General features: G+C 41.8%; 1 protein-coding gene across 1 annotated transcript in view; it reads left to right on the top strand.

Moving 5' to 3' along the window:
• Window positions 1-22726, top strand: part of fbxl3a (F-box and leucine-rich repeat protein 3a) — a 30615-nt gene extending 7889 nt beyond the window's left edge. The window contains exons 2-5 of the mRNA XM_035773114.2: window positions 4450-4852; window positions 5782-5904; window positions 7771-7942; window positions 12371-22726. Coding sequence (XP_035629007.1) covers window positions 4451-4852; window positions 5782-5904; window positions 7771-7942; window positions 12371-13011 — 1338 coding nt within the window. The 5' untranslated portion in view covers window position 4450 and the 3' untranslated portion in view covers window positions 13012-22726. The remainder of the gene's footprint in view (window positions 1-4449; window positions 4853-5781; window positions 5905-7770; window positions 7943-12370) is intronic.
• Window positions 22727-27163: the final 4437 nt, after the last annotated feature.

Raw genomic sequence — 27163 nt, 5'->3', positions numbered from 1 at the left:
TAGCAATGATAGGAGAGACCATGTGAGGTTATGACAGAGCCAAGTGACTTGGTGTATAGCGAGAATAAGAGAGGGCCTAGAACAGAGCCCTGGGGGACACCAGTGGTGAGCGCGTGGTGAGGAGACAGATTCTCGCCACGCCACCTGGTAGGAGCGACCTGTCAGGTAGGACGCAATCCAAGCGTGGGCCGCGCCGGAGATGCCCAACTCGGAGAGGGTGGAGAGGAGGATCTGATGGTTCACAGTATCGAAGGCAGCCGATAGGTCTAGAAGGATGAGAGCAGAGGAGAGAGAGTTAGCTTTAGCAGTGCGGAGCGCCTCCGTGATACAGAGAAGAGCAGTCTCAGTTGAATGACTAGTCTTGAAACCTGACTGATTTGGATCAAGAAGGTCATTCTGAGAGAGATAGCGGTAGAGCTGGCCAAGGACGGCACGCTCAAGAGTTTTGGAGAGAAAGAGAGAAGGGATACTGGTCTGTAGTTGTTGACATCGGAGGGATCGAGTGTAGGTTTTTCAGAAGGGGGTGCAACTCTCGCTCTCTTGAAGACGGGAGGGACGTAGCCAGCGGTCAGGGATGAGTTGATGAGCGAGGTGAGGTAAGGGAGAAGGTCTCCGGAAATGGTCTGGAGAAGAGAGGAGGGGATAGGGTCAAGCGGGCAGGTTGTTGGGCGGCCGGCCGTCACAAGACGCGAGATTTCATCTGAGAGAGAGGGGAGAAAGAGGTCAGAGCATAGGGTAGGGCAGTGTGAGCAGAACCAGCGGTGTCGTTTGACTTAGCAACGAGGATCGGATGTCATCGACCTTCTTTTCAAAATGGTTGGAGAAGTCATCTGCAGAGAGGGAGGAGGGAGGGGGAAGATTCAGGAGGGAGGAGAAGGTGGCAAAGAGCTTCCTAGGGTTAGAGGCAGATGCTTGGAATTTAGAATGGTAGAAAGTGGCTTTAGCAGCAGAGACAGAGGAGGAAAATGTAGATAGGAGGGAGTGAAAGGATGCCAGGTCCGCAGGGAGGCGAGTTTTCCTCCATTTCCGCTCGGCTGCCCGGAGCCCTGTTCTGTGAGCTCGCAATGAGTCGTCGAGCCACGGAGCGGGAGGGGAGGACCGAGCCGGCCTGGAGGATAGGGGACATAGAGAGTCAAAGGATGCAGTAAGGGAGGAGAGGAGGGTTGAGGAGGCAGAATCAGGAGATAGGTTGGAGAAAGTTTGAGCAGAGGGAAGAGATGATAGGATGGAAGAGGAGAGAGTAGCGGGGGAGAGAAGCGAAGGTTGGGACGGCGCGATACCATCCGAGTAGGGGCAGTGTGGGAAGTGTTGGATGAGAGCGAGAGGGAAAAGGATACAAGGTAGTGTTCGGAGACTTGGAGGGAGTTGCAATGAGGTTAGTGGAAGAACAGCATCTAGTAAAGATGAGGTCAAGCGTATTGCCTGCCTTGTGAGTAGGGGGGAAGGTGAGAGGGTGAGGTCAAAGAGGAGAGGAGTGGAAAGAAGGAGGCAGAGAGGAATGAGTCAAAGGTAGACGTGGGGAGGTTAAAGTCGCCCAGAACTGTGAGAGGTGAGCCGTCCTCAGGAAAGGAGCTTATCAAGGCATCAAGCTCATTGATGAACTCTCCGAGGGAACCTGGAGGGCGATAAATGATAAGGATGTTAAGCTTGAAAGGGCTGGTAACTGTGACAGCATGGAATTCAAAGGAGGCAATAGACAGATGGGTAAGGGGAGAAAGAGAGAAAGACCACTTGGGAGAGATGAGGATCCCGGTGCCACCACCCCGCTGACCAGAAGCTCTCGGGGTGTGCGAGAACACGTGGGCGGACGAGGAGAGAGCAGTAGGAGTAGCAGTGTTATCTGTGGTGATCCATGTTTCCGTCAGTGCCAAGAAGTCAAGGGACTGGAGGGAGGCATAGGCTGAGATGAACTCTGCCTTGTTGGCCGCAGATCGGCAGTTCCAGAGGCTACCGGAGACCTGGAACTCCACGTGGGTCGTACGCGCTGGGACCACCAGATTAGGGTGGTCGTGCCACGCGGTGTGGAGCGTTTGTATGGTCTGTGCAGAGGAGAGAACAGGGATAGACAGACACATAGTTGACAGGCTACAGAAAAGGCTACGCTAATGCAAGGAAATTGGAATGACAAGTGGACTACACGTCTCGAATGTTCAGAAAGCTTACGTAGCAAGAATCTTATTGACTAAAATGATTAAAATGATACAGTACTGCTAAAGTAGGCTAGCTGGCAGTAGCTGCGTTGTTGGCACTACACTAATCAAGTCGTTCCGTTGAGTGTAATAATTTCTACAGTGCTGCTATTCGGGGCTAGCTGGCTAGCTAGCAGTGTTGTTTACGTTACGTTGAGTTAAAAGAACGACAATAGCTGGCTAGCTAACCTAGGAAATCGGTCTAGACTACACAATTATCTTTGAAACAAAGACGGCTATGTAGCTAGCTATGTAGCTAGCTACGATCAAACAAATCAAACCGTTGTACTGTAATGAAATGAAAATGTGATACTCCCTGACCGGTGATTGAATTCGAATCAGTAGACGTGTGAGTCTCCTACGTTAAGGACGACAAATAGCTGGCTAGCGAACCTCAGTGAATTAAGATAGTCACTCCAAGGCTACACACACTAAACTACACAATTATCTTGGAAACAAAGACAGCTATGTAGCTAGCTAACACTGAACTAATCAAGTCGTACAGTTGAGTGAATAGCACTACAGTGATGCTAATCTGTGTGCGTTAGCTAGCGTTGCTAAGCTAACGCACACAGATTAGCATCACTGTAGTGCTATTCACTCAACTGTACGACTTGATTAGTTAGCGTTGCTAGCTCCTGGGCGAAAAGCAGTGAAGGCTACGTTAGGGCGACGAAATACGAAATACGATAATTATGCAATTATCTCTGATACAAGGACGGCTATGTAGCTAGCTAAGAAGAATTGCTAAGATTATGTAGCTAGCTAACAGTAAACTAATCAAGTCGTGCAGTTGAGTGAATAGCACTACAGTGATGCTAATCTGTGTGCGTTAGCTAGCGTCAGCTAGCTCCTGGGCGAATAGCAGTGAAGGCTACGTTAGGGCGACGAAATACGATAATTATGCAATTATCTCTGATACAAGGACGGCTATGTAGCTAGCTAAGAAGAATTGCTAAGATTAGACAAATCAACCGTTGTACTATAATGAAATGTAATGAAAAAGTTATACAACCTGCAGAGCGAAGTGCGAATGCGACCGCTCGCTCCAACCGAATACCTGTGTATTCGATGGGGGCTGAGTTCAACAACTACAAACCTTAGATTTCCCACTGCCTGGTTGATTTTTTTCTCAGGTTTTTACCTGGCATACGAGTTCTGTTATACTCAGACATCAGTCAAACAGAGTGTTTTCTATCCAAATCTACTAATTATATGCATATTCTAGCTTTTATGGCTGAGTCGCAGGCAGCTTAATTGGGGCACGCTTTTCATCCAAAATTCCCAATACTGCCCCTACCCCAAAGAAGTTAAACAGCATGATCATTACACAGGTTCACCTTGTGCAGAGGACAATAAAAGGCCATTCTAAAATTGCAGTTTTGTCACACAACACAATGCCACAGATGTATAAAGTTGAGGGAGCATGCAATTGGCATACTGACTGCAAGAATGTCCACCAGAGCTTTTGCCAAAGAATTCAAAGTAAATTTTTCTACCATAAGCTGCCTCCGTGTTTTTTTAATAGAATTTGGCAATAGGTCCAACCGGCCTCAACCCTAGACCACATGCAACCACGCCAGCCCAGTACCTCCACATCCAGCTTCTTCACCTGTGGGATTGTCTGAGACTAGCCACCTGGACCGTTGATAAAATGGACAAGTATTTCTGTCTGTAATAAAGCCCCTTTGTGGGGGGAAAGATATGCAGTCCCAGGCTGCACCCATGTCCAGTCATGTGAAATCCATAAATTAGGGCCTAATTAATTTATTTCGATTGACAAAATAATTGAAATTGTTGCATGTTGTGTTTTATATTTTTGGTAATTAGATATGGCAAAATAATAAAATATCGTAATTTAGGATTATAGTAAACAAAGCAAACTCAGCCTTTTTTCAATAGTCACACATTTCTCAATAGAATTAGCCATTTTAGAGATTGAAAAAATGCTCCTAAACACAATTTAACCAGGCGCTCTACACTAGTGTCCAAACCGGAACTTTTGACGTTCCTACCCTGCCTAATATTGTGAAAATATTGTATGTCAGGAATGCAGTAGCAGTTATTAGTTCCAATTAGGACATAAAATAAGGTCACTTTTTTGTATTGTTACCTGGCTGTTATTCTTCTATAATTATTGCATTGTATGCTGTGATTTTAATGTACGAAATCCCGTGTTTAATAAACTATAATTGCCAGCAGGCCAATGATTTGCGATGTATTATTCCCACCAAACCTCGTTGTGTGTCTCCTCCTATAGGATGAAGAGGCTGAAAGGAGATGAGGACGCCTGCAGCTCTTCCAGTGAGGGCCCAACCGAGTCCTGCAAGAAGGTGCGGAAGCTACAGCCAAGCAAAGAGAAGTATCAAGAGGAGGGGGAAGAAGAGACTGATGTAGAGCTCTGTGAGTTTGGCTTCGACTGGGCACTTCTCCCTCAGGAGATCCTGCTCAACATCTTCCAATTCCTGCCTCTTCTGGACCGGGCGTATGCCTCGCAAGTGTGCCGTGGCTGGAACCAAGCTTTCCACATGCCCGAGCTATGGAGGTGCTTTGAGTTTGAACTGAACCAGCCTGCCAGTTCTTACCTGAAGGCGACACACCCAGACCTAATCAAACAGATCATCAAGAGGCATTCGAACCACCTGCAGTATGTCAGCTTCAAAGTGAGTGGGAATTCAGTGTTTCCCCTTTGTCCATTAATCGTTGCGTTTGTCCATTAATCGTTTAAATAAGATCATCTTTGCGAACTAACAATAACCAAAATAAAAGGGACAATCTAAAATAAAAATGAATGGCATGGGGCCCCCATTCATGATATGTTTGAGTCACACAGATGGCATAAGAACACGGCATAAACCATAGGAAATTAGCTTTAAACTGCACCATTTCTGTCATGCGCACTGCAAAATGCTGAATTGCAGGAAATGAGCTTCAAAACAGGAACATTTGTCTGCGACCAAGAAGAGGGCCTCTAACATTTTGGTTGGAGACAGTGCCATTGTCCATGCGGACTACTTACGTCAACTTTGCCACCGCTGCAATGGTTTGTTTTTGATTAAGAATGGTAATGCAAAATCAATATTTAATTTTATGATTGGCATCAGAGGTCAAGTGTTGGGTGAACAAAAATATAAATGCAACATGCAACAATTTCAAAATGTTTGCGTTAGTGTTCATATAAGGAAATTGGTCAATTGAATATGATAGAGAAATTAACATTTTAAATTCTCTGGTGGACATTCCTGCAGTCAGCATGCCACACTCCCTCACCTTGAGACATCTGTGGCGTTGGTGACAAACTGCACATTTTAGTGGTCTTTTGTTCCCAGCACAAGATGCACCGGTGTAATGATCATACTGTTTAATCAGCTTGTTGATACCACACCTGTCAGGTGGCTGGATTATCTTGGCTAAGGAGAAATCCTCACCAACAGGGATGTAAAACAAATTTGTGCACAAAATTTGAGATACACTTTTTGTACATATGGAACGTGTCGGAGATCTTTTATTTCCATGAAACATGGGACCAACATTTTGTGTTTAAATTTTTAAGTATATATTCTTTTATTTTTGTAATTTTTTTTATCTCTAGGTGGACAGCAGCACGGAATCTGCAGAGGCAGCCTGTGACATTCTCTCCCAGCTGGTGAACTGTTCACTAAAGACACTAGGGCTCATCTCTACGGCCAGACCCAGCTTCATGGAGTTGCCCAAGGTAGCTTACACTCAGCCTGTTGGAATCAGAGCCAAAGATTGGCCTTACAGTGTATTCGGAAAGTATTCAGACACCATTACTTTTTCGACATCAATCTACCCAATAATAACAGTGAAACCAGGTTTTTAGAAATGTTTGCAAATGTATTACAAATAAAAAACAGAAACCTTATTTAAAGTATTCAGACCCTTTGCTATGAGAGAATTGAGCTCAGGTGCATCCTGTTTCCATTGATCATCCTTGATGTTTCTCCAACTAGGTTGGAGTCCACCTGTAGTAAATTAAATTGATTTGGACATGATTTGTAAGGGAACACACCTGTGTATATAAGGTCCCACAGTTGACAGTGCATGTCAGAGCAAAAACCAAGCCATGAGGTCGAAGGAATTGTCCGTAGAGCTCCGTGACAGGATCATGTCAAGGCACAGACCTGGGGAAGGGTACAAATAATGTCTGCAGCATTGAAGGTCCCCAAGAACACAGTGATCTCCATTCTCAAATGGAAGGAGTTTGGAACCAAGGCTCTTCCTAGAGCTGGCCGCTCAGCCAAACTGAGCAATCAGGGGAGAAGGGCTTTGGTCAGGGAGGTGACCGAGAACCCAATGGACACTCTGACAGAGCTCCAGAGTTTCTCTGTGGAGATGGGAGAACCTTCTAGAAGGACAACCATCTCTGCAGCACTCCACCAATCAGGCATTTTGAGGTAGAGTGGCCAGACAGAAGCCACTCCTCAGTAAAAGGCACATGACAGCCCACTTGGAGTTTGCCAAAAGGGCACCTGAATGATTCTTAGACCACGAGAAACACGATTCTCTGATCTGATGAAACCAAGAACTCCTTGGCATGAATGCCAAGTGTCATGTCTGGAGGAAACCTGGCGCCATCCCTACGGAGCATGGTGGTGGCAGCATCATGATGTGGAGATGTTTTTCAGTGGCAGGGACTGGGAGTACAGTCCAAGATTGAGGGAAAGATGAACGGAGAAAAGTAGAGATCCTTGATGAAACCCTGCTCAAAACTTCAGGCTGTGGCGAAGGTTTTACCTTCCAACAGGACAACAACCCCAAGCACACAGCCAAGACAATGCAGGAAGAGCTTCAGGACAAGTCTCTGCTGTCCTTGAGTGGGCTTGACCCCGATTGAACATCTCTGGAGAGACCTGAAAATAGCTGTGCAGAGCTTGTGAGGATCTGCAGAGAAGATCTCCCCAAAATACAGGTGTGCCAAGCTTGTAGTGTCACACCCAAAAAGACTCGAGGTTTAAATCGCTGCCATCGGTGCTTCAACAAAGTACTGAGTAAAAAGGGTCTGAATACTTATGTAAATGTCATATTTCTGTTTGATTTCATTTTATACATTTGCAAAAAATGTATAACCTGTTTTTGCTTTGTCATTGTGGGATATTTTGTGTAGATTGATGGGGGACACACACAATTTAATCCAATTTAGAATAAGGCTGCAAGGGGTCTGAATATTTTCTGACTGCACTGTATATTTAGTGTTCAGGAAACTGTTGGTACCAAATATTCAATGACAATGGTTGGCATTCTAATGTGTAACCTTGATTGTGAATACTATTCTATAACTAGGATTTGATTGTCCACTAGCTTTTGGCTCCAGTTTTAAAGGTCAAAATTCCACAGTTTACAATGAGCCTGTAATTCCACAGTGGAGTGGTGTGCAGACAGTTCAACCTGAACACATTCTCCATTCATTCTTTCAAGGCAACTCCATTAAACAGTCCACTGTGTATTGATGCTCCGGAATTTCGTGCAATGTTTTGACGACTTTGGGTCTTTGTTATAGCCTTACACCTGCAATCATCCATTTTATTTACCTGTTGACTGATTTGTTTTCATCCTTTAGTCTCATTTCATCTCGGCCCTGACGGTGGTGTTTGTCAACTCCAAGTCCCTGTCATCTCTGAAGATCGACGACACACCGGTGGATGATCCGTCCCTGAAGGTCCTGGTGGCCAACAACAGCGACACACTGAGGATGTTGAAGATGAGCAGCTGCCCTCATGTCTCCCCTGCAGGTAGCTTGTTGAGTTTATGGTCATTGAATGATCCCTAGAATGGATTATTCCATTGAATGGTCCCTGAGCAACGCCATACAGTCGACTCCTGATTAGGCACTCAAATAAGTGTCAACTCTGTTTTAAAAAATGAACGGACGTATATAGAGACAGTTTAGTGGCTAAAAGGAGGGGTTAAATACATGTTTAAAAAAAACACAAAAAAAACCCAAATTGGATCTTATGTTTCTCCGATAGACACTTCAGAATAGACTTCCTTCAGAAATGTTTTGGACTATGTTTATCCATATATGAAGCTGTTATTCAATGCATTTCTATGGGCTAATTGTAATAAGGCCAAGTAAATTAAGTGTTTAACACATTTTTTAAATTAATTTGGTTCATACCTTAAGGGGTCCTAAAATTCAAAATCAAATAGCTAAATGATCCTTGGTATGACCTGCCCCCCCCCCCCCAAATTCTGAGGCCAAGGCCTCTTTACAGATGAGACCTGTAATTACAAAAATGTACACTTTAATAAATAGGAAATTCAAAACAGAAATACCGAACACAATCATGGAAAACAAACGCATTCATCAGCAGGGCCAAAAATGAACACCAGCCACATGCCAAATGCGGAAATATTTTTGCATTGGCAGGTATGTCTATTTCACCAGTCACATTGGTAGGTGGTCAGGGCTCCACAGTCCGAGCATTTCACTAGCATTTGTGAATAAAAATAGTCGCGTATGATCACATTTATAGCAAAATAAATGCTGCAGTAGCTGTTTTCAAAGTATTTCTGCCTTTTTGTCTCATAGCTGGCAATTTAAAAGCACAAAGTCAAAGAAAAAAGTAGCCTCTATAGCAGTGGTTGCCAACCCATTGGTAGCGCTCGACTGGTCCATCACCAAAGCATTCCTAGGCAATCACCAAACATTTCTGTTCAAAATGATTAAGCCTTTGAGTTACTATTTTGTTTTATTTGTTTCGTGCTATTGGCGGTAGGTGCACTTGATTCAGCAACCGTAGTGTCGGGAAGGCAAAGTGTTCACATTTTGAACCATTTCATGTGTCTGAAGGTGCACCTGAGAAAATCAAGTGCACCGACAGGACTACCGCTGGCCAATCAAATAGCTCAGATCACCGTATCTGCAGTTTCCTCCAGCCATAGACAATAAAAATTAAGCCTTGAGTGCACAGCAAAGTTGATACTGTGAGATTTCAACATTTTAAAACCAAAGCACTGCTGTTTTTGAGTCATTTTATGTTTGTTATTCAGCACTGTCAACATGTTTTAAAAGCCATAAAATGTGCTACAACCAACACTGCAGCTGCAATGAATGAGTATAGCAAAGTGTTTTGAAAAGCTTGTTATTATTATAGTCTTGTCCTTTTTACATTATACATTTACTATATTGAGTAATCACTTTATCTGGACATTAATTGGTGCAGGAGGCAGGAATAATGCAGTGCGACTTGAGTTTTACCATCAGCTGGAAGACAGTGTCCCCTTTTTGTCAATGGAGGGAGGGAGAACAGAGGGGACGGTGAGTTAGAGAGGCAGCCTCATATCTGAGGCCTTCATAGCTATCATAGCTGTAGTTTCAAACCAAAAACCTTGGCCACAACAGTGAAAGCCCTCATTAACACTTAAACTGCCTGGTCTCACTACCCCCCTCATTGGTGTAGTGTTCTGCCACTGAGCAAGGCACTTCCCCGGGCGCCGAAGACGTGGATGCCGATTTAAGGCAGCCCCCCACACCTCTCTAATTCAGAGATATCTTATAACTATTAAGTTAACTGTCTAAAATGTGCTAAATGCTCAGCAGTTGGGCATTTGGATTGCTAATTTAGTGTTAAATGATTAGCTTCTTCGATAATCAAGCATTCACTTGGTAACAGCAGAGAATTCCCACCTGTATCAAGAGCCTTGCTGGCTAATATTCATTTTGTGCGTGCAGCAAACTGAGTAGTGTTTTTGAGTTACTTGTATAGTTTAGGTCAGGAACTGTACAAAATGTTTGCAATGTGCTCGTTAGCATTGTCTTTGAGGATCCCTTATTATTTGCTAGCACTATGTTAAGTTACTTTTTTGGGGCTTTGAATATTAGTACTATAAGTAAATACCTGCAGTTAACATGCACTAGATAATAGATAAGCAGATCGCATGTATCCTTTTTTTATTTTTATGAAGCTTACCGGTACTAGTTTTCCAAAACAGCGGTTTGAGCCAGTCATGTGTGTTTGTTTACAAAGAAGCACAACGAGGAAAATGGGATCTTCGTAAGGCGAGTCATTCATGCAGCGCAACTTAAGTGAGGTGATCAAGTTACACTTGTATGAAATTCACTACTGTTTGCCAGCTATATAAACTCAGAAAAAAAATAAGCGTCCTCTCACTGTCACCTGCGTTTATTTTCATTGAATTTAACGTGTAAATATTTGTATGAACATAAGGTTCAACAACTGAGACATAAACTGGACAAGTTCCACAGACATGTGACTAACAGAAATTGAATAATGTGTACCTGAACGGGGGGGGGGTCAAAATCAAAAGTAACAGTCAGTATCTGGTGTGGCCACCAGCTGTATGAATTACTGCAGTGCATCTCCTCCTCATGGACTGCACCAGATTTGAAAGTTCTTGCTGTGAGATGTTACCCACTCTTCCACCAAGGCATCTGCAAGTTCCGGGACATATCTGGGGGGTGGGGAATGGCCCTAGCCCTCACCCTCCGATCCAACAGGTCCCAGATGTGCTCAATGGGATTGAGGTTCGGGCTCTTTCTGGCCATGGCAGAACACTAGGATTCCTGTCTTGCAGGAAATCACATATAGAACGAGCAGTATGGCTGGTGACATTGTCATGCTGGAGGGTCATGTCAGGATGAGCCTGCAGGAAGGGTACCACATGAGGGAGCAGGATGTCTTCCCTGTAACGCACAACGTTGAGAGTGCCTGCAATGACAACAAGCTCAGTCCGATGATGCTGTGACACACCGCCCCAGACCATGATGGACCCTCCACCTCCAAATCGATCCCGCTCCAGAGTACAGGCCTCGGTGTAACGCTCATTCCTTCGACGATAAACGCGAATCCGACCATCACCCCTGGTGAGACAAAACCGCAACTTGTCAGTGAAGAGCACTTTTTGCCAGTCCTGTCTGGTCCAGCGACGGTGGGTTTGGGTTTGATATCTGGTGAGGACCTGCCTTACAACAGGCAATTTATTGCCCTGGCCACATATGCAGTCCTCATGCCTCCTTGCAGCATGCGTAAGGCACGTTCACACAGATGAGCAGGGACCCTGGTTCTTTCTTTTGGTGTTTTTAGTAGAAAGGCCTCTTTAGTGTCCTAAGTTTTCATAACTGTGACCTTATCTGCCTACCGTCTGTAAGCTGTTCATATCTTAACGACTGTTCCACAGGTGCATGTTCATTAATTGTTTGTGTCATTGAACAAACATGGGAAACAGTGTTTAAACCCTTTACAATGAAGATCTGTGAAGTTATTTGGATTTTTACGAATGATCTTTGAAAGATAGGGTCCTGAAAAGGGGACTTTTTTTGCTGGGTTTATTTTATAACTTTTAAGTTAACTACGTGGGCAATAGGTAGCCTAGCGGTTAAGAGCTTTGAGCCATTAACCCAAAGGTTGCTGGTTCGAATCCCAGAGCTGACTAGATAAAATCTGTCTGTGTCCTTGAGCAAGGCACTTAACCCTAATTGCTCCTGTAAGTCGCTCTGGATAAGAGTGTTTTAGTCAATCTAAGATGTGCCAAATAAATTCTCTCCATCTGAATTTAGCTAAGTGGCTAACAATAGCGTGCAAGATGAAACTTAACCTGCTCATTCTGATACTCTCACAGAAGTTACAGGTCTGTGAGAGCCAGAAATCTTGCTTGTTTGTAGGTGACCAAATACTTATTTTCCACCATAATTTGCAAATAAATTCATAAAAAATCCTACAATGTGATTTCCTGGATTTTTTTTCTCATTTTGTCTGTCATAGTTGAAGTGTACCTATGATGCAAATTACAGGCCTCTCTCATCTTTTTAAGTGGGAGAACTTGCACAATTGGTGGCTGAATAAATACTGTTTCGGCCTACTGTAGCTATCAAAACTGCTTGTAACATTTTCTGTTTGTGATATCAACATTCTCACAATATACGTGTGTTAAATAGACTTATTTAGGATAAGTCAAGGACGGAGGGGGCATGATGTAAAAATTGCAGAGTTTTCAATTTCTTTCATATGCAGTCAAAATGACTGTCTCGGCCCTTCTAGTGTTACACCATAAAGCTAAACTAATTTGAATTAATAGGGACATATGTTATAATTGGAGTAACAATAGGACTATATTTGTAAACCAAAGTCTGTTATTTGTAAGTCTGCTAAATGGCATATTTTTTTTTTTTTTTAAACCAAAGTTTTCTGTGTGTGCAGGTATTCTGTGTGTGGCGGACCAGTGCCATGGCCTGAGGGAGCTGGCGCTGAACTACCACCTGCTGAGTGACGAGCTCTTATTAGCCCTCTCCTCTGAGAAACACGTGCACCTGGAGCATCTCCGCATTGATGTGGTCAGCGAGAACCCCGGGCAGCACTTCCACACCATCAGGAAGTCCAGCTGGGACGCTATGCTGCGCCACTCACCCAAGTTCAACCTGGTCATGTACTTCTTCCTCTACGAGGACGAGTTCGGCCCCTTCTTCAGGGAGGAAGTCCCCATCACCCACCTCTACTTTGGTCGCTCAGTCAGTAAGGATGTGCTGGGCCGCGTGGGGCTCCACTGCCCCCGGCTGGTGGAGTTGGTGGTGTGCGCCAATGGGCTGCGGCCGCTGGACGAGGAGCTAATCCGCATCGCCAAGCGCTGCACCCAGCTGTCGGCCATTGGCCTTGGGGAGTGTGAGGTGTCGTGCAGCGCGTTCGTGGAATTTGTGAAGATGTGCGGTCGGAGGTTGTCCCAGCTGTCCATCATGGAGGAGGTGCTGATTCCTGACCATAAGTACAACCTGGATGAAATCCACTGGGAGGTGTCAAAGCACCTCGGCCGTGTCTGGTTCCCCGACATGATGCCCACCTGGTAGAGCTGTTGAAGGGGGCTGTGGATTTACTGTACATAGTTTGACATACTTTTCTCTTTTTTCCCACCTTGAAACTCTGTCTGAAGCGTCCATGTTGGCAGCGAAGGAACAACCGAAGATAATCGTGTTCTACTTAAAATGTGAATTTTTCAGGGATGCGATTTTTCCTGATTAATCAGGAATTCCTACTTTTCTCAATGTATACTCCATTCCTATACACTGAACAAAAAATATAAACGCAACATGTAAAGTGTTGTTTCATGAGCCGAAATAAAAGATCCCAGAAATGTTCCAAATGCATAAAAAGCTTATTTCTCTCAAATTTTGTGCACAAATTTGTTTAGATCCCTGTTAGTGAGTATTTATGCTTTGCCAAGATAATCCATCCACCTGATAGGTGTGGCATATCAAGAAGCTAATTAACCTATCAGGTGGATGGATTATCTATAACCCCTCGCCCAACAGCCAATGAAATTGCAGCGCGCCAAATACAAATCTGCCAAAATCTAATAAATACAATTTCTCAAACATACAAGTATTAGGCACCATTTTAAATATAAAATTCTCATTAATCCAGCCACAGTGTCTGATTTCAAAAATGCTTTACGGCGAAAGCTCCACAAACGATTGTTAGGTCACCACGAAGTCACAGAGGAGTCACAAAAAGCACAAATATAGAGAACCTTTGATCTTCATCAGATGACACTCATAGGACTTCATGTTGCACAATACATGTATGTTTTGGTCGATAAAGTGCATATTTATATCCAAAAATCTCATTTTACATTGGCTTGTTATGCTAAGTTGTTCCAAAACATGCAGTGATTTTTCAGAGAGACACATCAATTCACAGAAATACTCATTATAAATGTTGATGAAAATTCAAGTGTTATGCATGGAATTTTAGATCCTCTTCTCCTTAATGCAACCGCTGTGTCAGATTTCAAAAAAACTTTACGGAAAAAGCATCTGAGTGAGCCACTCAGAGCCCAAAACAGCCAAAAGAAATATCCGCCATGTTGCGCAGTCAACATTTAGTCATAAATAGCATTATAAATATTCACTTACCTTTGATGATCTTCATCATAATGCACTCCCAGGAATCTCAGTTCCACAATAAATGTTTGATTTGTTCCATAAAGTTAATCATTTATGTCCATATACCTCCTTTTGTTAGGGCGTTTGGTTAACAAATCCAAAACGCGCGTGCAGGTCCAGCCGAACGTCGGACAAAAAGTTTCAAGAAGTTATTTAACAGCTCGTATAGAATCAATCTTTATGATGTTTTTATCATAAATGTTCCAACCGGAGAATTCCATTGTCTGTAGAAAAGCAATGGAACGAGAGCTACCTCATGTGAATGCGCGTGACTGAGATCGAGGCTGCTGGCCGACCTCTGAATAATCCCCTCTCATTCGGCCCCCCTTCACAGTAGAAGCCTCAAACAGGTTTCTAAAGACGGTTGACATCTAGTGGAGGCCTTAGGAAGTGCAACAACCAATATCCCACTGTGTATTCGATAGGGGCTGAGTTCAAAAACTACAATCATCAGATTTCCCACTTCCTGTTTGGATTTTTTGTCAGGTTTTTGCCTGCCATATGAGTTCTGTTATACTCACAGACATAATTCAAACAGTTTTAGAAACTTCAGAGCGTTATCTATCCAATACTATAAATAAAAAAATATGCATATATTAGCATCTGGAACAGAGTAGGAGGCAGTTTACTCTGGGCACGCTTTTCATCCAAAAGTGAAAATGTTGCCCCCTATCCCAAAGAAGTTATTAAACAGCATGGCCATTACATAGGTGCACCTTGTGCTGAGGACAAATGGCCACTCTCTAAAATGTGCAGTCTTGTCACAGTACACAATGCCACAGTAAACTTAGGATTAGGATAGGGGTAGGGTTGAGTAAACGTGCAATTAGCATGCAAGAATATCCACCAGACCTATTGCCAGAGAATGTTTTTTATTTCTCTACCGGCAACTGCCTCCAATGTGGTTTTAGAGATCAGTACACAATTCCTGGAAGCTGAAAACTTCCCAGTTCTTCCATGGCTTTAATTTTTTTTTTTAAATATATATATATATATATATATTACACATATCTGTGACCAACAGATTCATATCTGTATTCCCAGTCATGTGAAATCTATAGATTAGGACTTAATGAATTTATTTAAATTTACATATTTCCTTATATGAACTGTAACTCGGTATTACCCTTGAAATTGTTGCATTTATCTTTGTTCAGTATATTTAAAACTGACCTGTCCCCTAGAGCTCAGACAAAACTGATTTTCAGATTGTCTATTGATCACATGAAATGTATTAAGTTCTTATTATGGGATGTTTTGCGTCAACATGTCGTCTAGTTTTCCAAACTCTGTACTGTATGGCTTTGTGGTAGAGGAGCACACCCCTCCATAGGCGTAAGAGGCTACACTGGTCAGGGACACAGGGTGGAGTTTTTTTTTTTTTTTTGGTTAACTCATGGTACAGACAGTTATGCTATGGCTGATTTTTATTGAAATAGCGCATCTGTTAGAAAACACCAACCCTGTTTTGACCAGGGTTGTAAGCCCCTGCTGCCCACAGCAGCCACCACTACACAGTACTGCAGCACACCTTCTTAAGAAGAGGTAGCCTAGATGTTGCCCCAATTGTCCTGAGTGGTGTACTATGAGGCCAGCTATACTGAACAAAAATATAAACAACATGCAACAATTTAAACAATTTTTCTGAGTTACCAGTCATAATCTAAATAAATTGGGCCCTAATCTATGGATTTCACATGACTGGGCAGGGTTGTGGGCATAGGCCCACCCAATCAGAATGAGCGGGCAGCACAGTTGCGGGATTGAGGCTTGCAAACACGCTCCCTCAACTTGAGACGTGTGGTGTTGTGTGACAAAACGTGGCCTTTTATTGTCCCCAGCACAAGGTGGACCTGTGTAATGATCATGCTGTTTAATCAGCTACTTGATATGCCACACCTGTCAGGTGGATGGATTATTTTGACAAAGGAGAAATGCTCACTAATGGGGATCTAAACAAATTTGGGCACAAAATTTGAGGGAAATAAGCTTGTGCGTATAGAACATTTCTGGGATCTTTTATTTCAGCTCATGAAACATGTTGCGTTTATATTTTTGTTCAGTATAGATCTACTCAGGCTTTTATAAAGCTAACCAGCTTCAGTTAGCTTCACATTCCAGGTCCGGCTTCATCCATACTATGATTGCTTGTCCACCTGCCGCTAACTCTAGCAGGCTTGTAACTGCCCATGGTTAGTCAAACTCTTCATTGAGACAATGCTGAAATGTCCATCAGTGCCACGTTTTAATTTGTGCCGAAATCAAAATGAAAGAAAAGTTATCTGGGAAATTCAGCAGGCATGAAATAGGCTTTTAGAAGTGTCTTTGGTGTGCTTATCACTGTACGAGCATCTTTTTCCCCACTCCTTTTGCTCCTTCTATCTGTGGAACAGCTTGTTGCATTGCGGCCATAGACATAATCCATAGAATAGTTTTTTGAACCTCTCACCCTGGCAATATGACTGTTAAACTCATGGGTGCAATGGTTTCCAGTCTTGACTTGAATGGGAACAACCATCTATGGATTATATGATCTCTGGATAAGAGCGTCTGCTAAATGACTTAAATGTAAATGTAAATATGACTATGGTTGGTTGCAGCTGTCAGTTTGCCTTTCACAAATGTCTAAATACAATCTCGTGAAAAACGGACATTTTGGAAATGCTGTCATTACTGAATGTGTAAGGTATTTTTTTATCAGTCTTCCTCAAATGAAGGGGGTGATGACACAAACTTTGTGAGAGGGAGGGTATCTAATATCATTGGTCCTCAACTCGTGGCTCAGACGCTCCTTATACGCCCATTGGACAATCAATACAAAGACCATTAAAAGGTGGAGAGAGGACTGGAAGCCAGTGTGTTTTAAAAGTGTAAATTGGGTCACTGGCTTTTAGTCTGGCTATGATATTCTGTCCTCTGAGAAATGTTGCGATTTTGTTTTGTATGTCTGTTTTCAATCACTTTTAACGGTTTGTGGAGGTGGGGAGGGAAAGGGGGATTCCTTGTCAGTTGTACAACTGAATGCATTCAACTGAAATGTCTTCCACATTTAGAAGCTGCATGTTGTGAGGTATGCTTCCCGACACTACAACAGAATAAGCTAAAAGATACAAGGCTAAGAATTGGACAGGAACTCTGCACTTTTTGCAACAAATAGTTGGTGTTTGAGTAATTTCAGTTGCCACAATTGTTTGTGTATTTAACAGATGAAAGGGTGATTCAAAATAATCTGGATCTAAAATTATATCAGACATTTCACACTAAGGGCAATCGGGGATGTGAAGCTACTTGTACTCATTCATGCTTCACCTATATGGACTGGTAACTTTTAGATATATTCTCAGTTGTCGATCCTGACTGGTTTCCCAGAATGGAATTTCCTTGGGACTATTCTAATCTAGAACATCAAGGGTGAAATCAGGTTCTTGAATGCAGCAAATTAGTTTATCACTAGCTAGTGCCAGACTAGGCATGTCTTCTGGTCCAGTGAATTTAGTTACTGGCTGTTTACTGGGTAGCCAAAGCGTAGGTGAGGGTGAAAGGAAGAAAGCAAAACCTGAAAACCTTGAAGTGTTCAGTGAAGGTTTCCTGGGCATTCAGTGAAGGTGTACAGTTTGTTTTATATATATATATATATATATATATCCCTGTCAGATTCACAAATCCTTCATTTCAGTTTAGAAATGGTTTCTGGAGGTTAGTTATCGTTGTAAGTAGAGGTTGACTGATTATGATTTTTCAACACCGATACCGATTATTGGAGGACCCAAAAAAGCCGATACCGATTTAATCGGCCTATTTTTATATATATATATTTTTTAAATTTATTTTTAATAATGACAATTACAACAATACTGAATGAACACTTATTTTAACTTAATATAATACATAAATAAAAATCCATTTAGCCTCAAATAAATAATGAAACATGTTTAAATAATGCAAAAACAAAGTGTTGGAGAAGAATGTAAAAGTGCAATATGTGCCATGTAAGAAAGCTATCATTTAAGTTCCTTGCTCAGAACATGAGAACACATGAAAGCTGGTGGTTCCTTTGAACGAGTCTTCAATATTCCCAGGTAAGACGTTTTAGGTTGTAGTTATTATAGGACTATTTCTCTCTATACCATTTGTATTTCATATACCTTTGACTATTGGATGTTCTTATAGGCACTTTAGTATTGCAAGTGTAACAGTACAGCTTCCGTCCCTCTCCTCGCCCCTACCTGGGCTCGAACCAGCAACACAACGACAACAGCCACCCTCGAAGCAGCGTTAGCCATGCAGAGCAAGGGGAACAACTACTCCAAGTCTCAGAGCGAGTGACGTTTGAAACGCTATTAGCGCGCACACCGCTAACTAGCTAACACCAGCCTAATCTCGGGAGTTGATAGGCTTGAAGTCATAAACAGCGCAATTGCTTGAAGCACAGTGAAGAGCTGATGGCAAAACACACGAAAGTACTGTTTGAATGAATGTGTACGAGGCTGCTGCTGCCTACTATCGCTCAGTCAGACTGCTCTATCAAATCATAGACTTAATTCTAACATAATAATTACGAGCCTTAGTTTCTGGATTCGACCATATTAATAACCTATCATCTCAAAAACAAGACGTTTATTCTTTATTCTTATTCTATAGTGAAATACGGAACCGTTACGTATTTTATCTAACGGGTGGCATCCATACGTCTAAATATTCCTGTTACATTGCACAACCTTCAATGTTATGTCATAATTACGTAAAATTCTGGCAAATTAGGCGGCCCAAACTGTTGCATATACACTGACTCTGCGTGCAATGAACGCAAGAGAAGTGACACAATTTCACCTGATTAATATTGCCTGCTAACCTGGATTTCTTTGAGCTTAATATGCAGGTTTAAAAAGATATACTTCTGTGTATTGATTTTAAGAAAGGCATTGATGTTTATGGTTAGGTACACATTAGAGCGACGACGGTCCTTTTTCACAAATACGCACCGCATCGATTATATGCAACGCAGGACACTCTAGATAAACTAGTAATATCATCAACCATGTGTAGTTAACTAGTGATTATGATTAATTGTCTTTTATAAGATAAGTTTAATGTTAGCTAGCAACTTACCTTGGCTTACTGCATTTGCGTAACAGACAGGCTCCTCGTGGAGTGCAATGTAATCAGGAGGTTAGAGAGTTGGACTAGTTAGCTGTAAGGCTGCAAAATTGAAAAGGTGAAACTCTGTCGTTCTACCCCTGAACAAGGCAGTTAACCCACCGTTCCTAGGCCGTCATTGAAAATAAGAATGTGTTCTTAACTGACTTGCCTAGTTAAATAAAGATTAAATAAATGTGTTAAAAATATATATTAGTTGGCCAAATCGGTGTCCAAAAAATACAAATTGTTATGAAAACTTGAAATCGGCCCCGATTAATCGGTCGACCTCTAGTTGTAAGCACCTTAAATGTATACCAAAATTATAAAGAGTTGGCCTACTAGTTGGGAGAAAGTGACTGGTTGGAAGAATGAAGCCTGTTGATTTAGTGGGTTGTATAACATTTCCTAGATATCAGTTGTTGGACTATTTTGGGGTTTTTGTCACCATGCCCCAACACAAGTCATTTATTTTCATACAGAAAACAAAACGTGTTGCCACACGTTCATCATGGAATGTCTCCTTTTGCTAACATTTTCTCATTTGAACCGTACAGATCGCAAAGCATTTTTTTCCCACCCCAAATTTGAGGTTTAGGGTTCTGGTGTGATATGTACCTACCATTACAATTTTATCAAGCAATACATGGGAAATAAATAAATATAGTTTAAAAAGGTAACATTACATATATACAAAAATGTGTAAATATGGATATTTATATTGTAGAAATAAATTAACTTTGTTAGAAGTGTTTGGAGTGAGATAAGAGGGTTGGTCTGGTGATCCATCTGTTTTGATGTAGCTTGCGAGAGTGATTCAGGTGCACATTTGGTTTTTGAATGTGATCACACAAGCGTGGATTAATGATTTAATTGGTATTTTCTGCTATTTGTTTTAGATTTTAATTCTTGGCTTTCTGTTATGGATGCCTGTCCCTCCATTCACGTAACTTGCTGTCTAGCGTGAGTGATTGCATCATACCGAGAGGAGAGAGAAGTTTTCATGGCATAACCTTAAACAGTACAGTATATGCAATACAGTACCATTATTGACTGTTTACCATTTACTGTTCGGTATGAGATAAGGAAGTCCCAATGTGTCTCTATATAAAATGCTGTGTGTTTGATATGAACATAACTTATTTCTCCTGTCAGGGTTTTATGGTTTCCTTAAAAACCAATGGATCATGTATTGTACAGTTGAAGTGGGAAGTTTACATACACTTATGTTGGAGGCATTAAAACTAGCTTTTCAACCACCACAAATGTATTGTTAACAAACTATAGTTTTGGCAAGTCAGTTAGGACATCTACTTTGTGCATGACACAAGTCATTTTTCCAACAATTGTTTACACACATTATTTCACTTTTAATTCACTATCAGAATTCCAGTGGGTCAGAAGTTTACATACACTAAGTTGACTGTGCTTTTAAACAGCTTGGAAAATTCCAGAAAATGATGTCATGGCTTTAGAAGCTTCTGATAGGCTAACTGCACATAGAGACAAATATTGTACTTTTTGGAGAAATTACCTCTGGTCTGATGAAACAAAAATAGAACTGTTTGGCCATAATGACCATTATGTTTGGAGGAGAAAGGGGGAGGCTTGCAAGCTGAAGAACACCATCCCAAACGTGAAGCACGAGGGTGGCAGCATCATGTTGTGGGGGTGCTTTGCTACAGGAGGGACTGGTGCACTTTGCAAAATGGATGGCGTTATGAGACAGGAAAATTAAGTGGATATATTGAAGCAACATCTCAAGACATCAGTCAGGAAGTTTATAATTTAAAGCTTGGTCGTAAATGGGTCTTCCAAATGGACAATGACCCCAAGCATACTTCCAAAGTTGTGGCAAAATGGCTTAAGGACAACAAAGTCAAGGTATTGGAGTTGCCATCACAAAGCCCTGACCTCAATCCTATAGTAAATGTGTGGGCAGAACTGAAAAGGCGTGTGCGAGCAAGGAGGCCTACAAACCTGACTAAGTTACACCAGCTCTGTCAGGAGGATTGGGCCAAAATTCACCCAACTTATTGTGGGAAGCTTGTAGAAGACTACACGAAACGTTTGACCCGAGTTAAACAATTTAAAAGGCAAAGCTAGCAAATACTAATTGAGTGTATGCAAACTTTTGACCCACTAGAAATGTGATGAAAGAAATAAAAGCTGAAATAAATAATTCTCTACTATTGTTCTGACATTTCACATTCTTAAAATAAAATGGTGATCCTAACTAATCTAAGGCAGGGAATTTTTACTAGGATTAAATGTCAGGAATTGTGAAAAACTGAGTTTAAATGTATTTAGCTAAGGTGTATGTAAACTTTGATTTCAACTGTATATGCGAGAGTACGAGAGTTATCGTTTGCTAGATGGTTTCCATGTCATTTGTTAAATAGTTTGTTCTATGATATTATGGGTCAGTTTTACAGGCACAGATTAAGCAGATTTTTTGTTGTTGCATGCTTTGTAGTCCAGGACTAGTTTTAATCTCTGTCTGAGAAAGCATTCCCCAATGTGTACAGTTAGTTGAATGCAGAGCATCAAAGGGTTTTGGTGTAAACTCTCTCAGAAGGGTCTGGTAGCATGAGTCATGATTTTAAATGGATACTTGGCAATGAAGCCACTTATCAACTTCCCCACTAGCTAACGCTAGTTAGCAACTTTCTGCAGAGACACAAATATGGTATCCGCAAGTTCATCTTGACCTTGGGGAGGTATACTGATCAAAAATATAAATGCAACAATTTCACTGAGTTACAGTTAATTTAAGGAAATCAGTCAATAGAAAGACATTCATTAGGCCCGAATCTATGGATTTCACATGACTGGGCAGGGGTGGTTACATGTGGGCTGTGGCTGTGAGGCCAGTTGGACGTTCTGCCAAATTCTCTAAAACAACGTTGTAGGCGGCTTATGATATAGAAATGAATATGAAATGATCTAGCAACAGCTCTGGTGGACATTCCTAGTCAGCATGCCAATTGCACACTCCCTCAACTTGAGACATCTGTGGCATTGTGTTGTCACAAAACGGCACATTTTAGAGTGACCCTTTATTGTCCACAGCATACATTTACATTTACATTTAAGTCATTTAGCAGACGCTCTTATCCAGAGCGACTTACAACATACGGTGCACCTGTGTAATGATCATGCTGTTTAATCAGGTTCTTGATATGCCACACCTGTCAGGTGGATGGATTATCTTGGCAAAGGAGAAAAGCTCACTAACAGGATGTAAACACATTTGAGAGAAATAAGCTTTTTGTGAGTATGGAACTTTTTATGGGATTTTTTGTTTCAGCTCATGAAACATGGGACCAACACTTGCGTTTATATATTTTTTCAGTGGAGATAAAGGGCTTCATTGCTAGAATATTGAAACTCATTACTCTGTGTGTGTATAGACTTCTTTTCCTTCATACATTTGCTCTAGAACCTTTGTCTAACCATACAATAAATGACGTCAACTAAAACACATTGCATTATTTGTGTAGGAAGTTACTGTAATACGTTCTAGTACAGGTTGAGGAGAAACTAATATGGCACAATGCACATTACTAGCATTGGCTTCTTAGATCACTGAAGGCAATAATGTTGATTATTTGCACACAATTAGCAGCATCGATAATGGCTCTATAGCAACATATCTTCAGGTTAAAGTATTTACAGAAGAGAATGTCACTGCAACCGTTTCTTGTATACAATATACTATGGTTTCCTTGTTTGACCATTTGCCTCATGCAGCGCAACATCTCCTTCGCATAGAGTTGATCTGGCTGTTGATTGTGTCCTGTTGTCTCAATCCTCTTGTGCATTGGCGGGAACTAGAACATGCTGTCGTACACGCCAATCCAGAGCATCCCAAACGTTCAATGGGTGACATGTTTGAGTATGTAGACCATTGAAGAACTGAAACATTTTCAGCTTCCAGGAATTGTGTACAGATCCTTGAGACATGGGGCTGTGCGTTATCCTGCTGAAACATGAGGTGATGGAGGATGAATGGCACGACAATGGGCTTCAGGATCTCATCACGGTATCTCTGTGCATTCAAATTTCCATTGATAAAATGCAATTGTGTTCATTGTCTGGAGCTCATGCTTGCCCATACCATAACCCCACCATGGGACACTGTTCACAATGTTGACGTCAGCTAACCGCTCGCCCACACAACGCCAAACAAGCTGTCATACTCAACATGTACTGCACTGACACAAACGACTGATGATTGGTTGAAAGAAATTGATACGATGGTGGGAGCTGTACTGTTAGATATCAGTGCAGGTTTTGATATTATTGACCATAACCTGTTAACATTTGGCCATGGTTTACCCCCACAAAAGTATGTGGACACCCATTCAAATTAGTGGATGTGTCTATTTCAGCCAGACCCGTTACTGACATATGTATACAGTTAAAGTGGGAAGTTTACATACACTTATGTTGGAGGCATTAAAACTAGCTTTTCAACCACCACAAATGTATTGTTAACAAACTATAGTTTTGGCAAGTCTGTTAGGACATCTACTTTGTGCATGACACAAGTAATTTTTCCAACAAATGTTTACAGGCAGATTATTTCACTTATAATTCACTGTATCACATTTCCAGTGGGTCAGAAGTTTACAAAAATGGAAAATTCCAGAAAATGTAATGGCTTTAGAAGCTTCTGACAGGCTAATTGACATCATTTGAGTCAATTGGAGGTGTACCCGTGGATGTATTTCAAGGCCTACCTACAAACTCAGTGCCTCTTTGCTTGACATCATGGGGAAATCAAAAGAAATCAGCCAAGATAAATTGTAGACCACAAGTATACAACTGCACATGGGGACAAAGATTGTACTTTTTGGAGAAATGTCCTCTGGTCTGATGAAACAAAAATAGAATTGTTAGGCCATAATGACCACCGTTATGTTTGGAGGAAAAAGGGGGGTGCTTGCAAGCCGAAGAACACCATCCCAACCGTGAAGCACGGGGGTGGGATGCTTTGCTGCAGGAGGGTGTGGCAGATGAATCAGAATTAGTTGGGTAACATAGATAATTAAGATGTTTTATTTGCATAATATGCTTATGTGAGATGCTTGTCACTGTCCTTTTGGACTATATAGTGTTGGCAGTTGCACGTTTCCCCTCAGCTAGGTCTCAGTCACTTGGGGCCCAGAGAGGGGGGAGGTCAGGCTTGTCTTCCACATGTCCCTGATGCTATGCAGAATATCAGAAAGGGAAGAGGACAGAATGGAACATTGTCTTCATATGTGAATGTGTCTTTACCTATTCTTAAACCATGTGAAGGGATTAATGGGGAACCAATTACTTGTCTCCTTCATGCGCCAGTCACTCCCTCCTTTTCCCACTGGGGGAGGTATATGGCAGTGTCTGGAACCATTGTATGTCCTCTCTGATCTTACACTTAACCTGGATAGTGTATGACCTAGAGGCTCACTCCCCTCAGTGAGCTTGTTCAGGAGAGGGGTCAAGAGGGGGTTTACTTGAGATGGGAGTATCTAGAGTTGACAATTGATATATGCTATTGGATGAGTTGGTGCTTTTGTACTATGAAGTACCAGGAATGAGATTAGAACCTCGTCTGAGGGACCAAACTGAACAATAATTTATAGCGAATGTAATCTGGCTAAGGGATATTCCTTTCTCATTAAAGTCTTTCTTTGTGAACAGTTCCTAAGATCTGTGGTTTGCCATGTAAGTTGAGAGGGATATATCTTGGCTATAAAAGATCTTTGTACTTTTCTGTTGGTACTTCTCAACGGTTCATTATAAATAGTGAATTGTTGAAAGTCAAATGCTATTGCAAAGTGTATTATTATTATTAAAGTAGTTTAAGTATAACTGACTGGTGTGTAGTTTGTAACTCTCCTAATTTGGTAAAGCAGAAATATGCCACCACAAGGGACTGGTGCACTTCACAAAATAGATGATATCATGAGGAAGGAAAATGATGTGGATATATTGAAGCAACATCTCAAGACATCAGTCAGGAAGTTAAAGCTTGGTCTTGAATGGGTCTTCCAAATGGACAATCACCCCAAGCATACTTCTAAAGTTGTGGCAAAATGGCTTAAGGACAACAAGGTGTTGGAGTGGCCATCACAAAGCCCTGAATAAATCCAATCGTAAATTTGTGGGCAGAACTGAAAAAGCGTGTGCGAGCAAGGTCTACAAACCTGACTCGGTTACACCAGCTCTGTCAAGAAGAATGGGCCAAAATTCACCCAACTTATTGTGGAAGGCTACCTGAAACGTTTGACCCAAGTTAAACATTTTAAAGGCAATGCTACCAAATAGTAATTGGGTGTATGTAAACTTCTGACCCACTGTGTGGAATGTGATGAAATAAATAAAAGCTTAAATAAATCACTCTACTATTATTCTGACATTTCACATTCTTAAAATAACGTGGTGATCCTAACTAACCTAAGACAAGGTATTTTTACTAGGATTAAATGTAAGGAATTGTGAAACATTTGAACTCAGTTTATTTGGCTACGGTGTATGTAAACGTCCAACTTCAACTGTATCTGTTTAATAGAACTCAAAGGGTTTTCTTTAATGTCAAACATGTTAAGTGTGGTGTACCGCAGGACAGCTTTCTCTCTTTTTACCAATGACCTGCCAATGGCATTAAACAAAGCATGTGTGTCCATGTTTGCTGGTGAGTCAACCATATACGCATCAGCAACCGAAGTCACTGAAATCCTTAACAGAGTTGCAGTCTGTTTTGGAATGGGTGGCCAGTAATAAACTTGTCCTGAACCTTAAAGGGTGTAAACCATCTGACCCAGATGTTGAAGAGACTTTTTGGGGTTAAGTTTGTAAAGAGCTCCTTTTAGCACCTTGGACTCAGTGACCACCTGCAGGGAGAAATAGTCCTTTGCAGAGGGGCAGGGGGAGAACCTCCCCAGAGAGGGAGCGTCAGGGATTATAGGGGCAGTCGCATTAGAAAGGGTAGGAGCATCGGGGCTAGTCGCATTAGAAAGGGTGGGAGATGAGGAAATGTTGGACGGGAAAGTTAGGATCAGCGGAGTCCAACAAGAATCCTGACTTGTGGAAGTGGTGATTAGAGCTCAAGCCATGTGCTTCTTGTCAGTAACAACCACATCAAGCTATACCAATTTACAGAGGCCAGTTCATGGAGGAAGGCTTGCTCTTTAAAGTGTATGACAAATCAGGACAGGTCGTTTCACTGAGCAGCCATTACGAACACAGGCTGTAAAACAGTGATCACTAAGGTAATTACAGAAAACACCAGACTTATACCCATCAGGGTTATTTGTGAGGATAACATCGAGGAGAGTAGCCTTTTCTGGGTGTTTGGAGTCAAACCTTGTGGGATCGGTGATAATCTGAGAAAGATTTAGGGAGTCCCATTGCTTTAGGACTTGGTCAGGTGGTTTAAGCATGTCCCAGTTTAGGTCACTTAGCGTAAAAGGCCAGGAGAGAGCTTAGAGCAGGTAGGGTACAGGCCGGTGCTGATGGCACCAGGCAGTCAACAAAGAGCTATTTGAAAGATAAATGCTTAAAACCAGCATATCAATTTGTTTGGGGACAGACTTGGTGGAGCCAACCGAGCACTGAAGGTGATCCTTGGTAAAGATTTCCCCTCCCCCACTTTTGGAAGATATGTCTTGCTGAAAAAGTTTAACATCAGTATTCAAAACACTCTCTTAACCACATCTCAGTAATGCTGTGAACCCACACTTTCAATTAATCAATTTTAGGTAATAAGCTTCTAGTTTTAACATGCAGAAAACCCAGGCTTTTACGAGAACAGAAATCAGTGAAACATATCAGAATTGGGGCACAAGTCAGAATTGGGGCTAGCAACAGATGGGCCAAGGTATACATTCACATTTCCAGATATCATCAACATTAATACAATCAAGGCATAGGA

This window comes from Oncorhynchus keta, chromosome 7 (assembly GCF_023373465.1).
Source record: "Oncorhynchus keta strain PuntledgeMale-10-30-2019 chromosome 7, Oket_V2, whole genome shotgun sequence".
Classification (NCBI taxonomy): Eukaryota; Metazoa; Chordata; class Actinopteri; order Salmoniformes; family Salmonidae; genus Oncorhynchus; species Oncorhynchus keta.
This window is presented reverse-complemented; position numbering and strand designations above follow the sequence as displayed.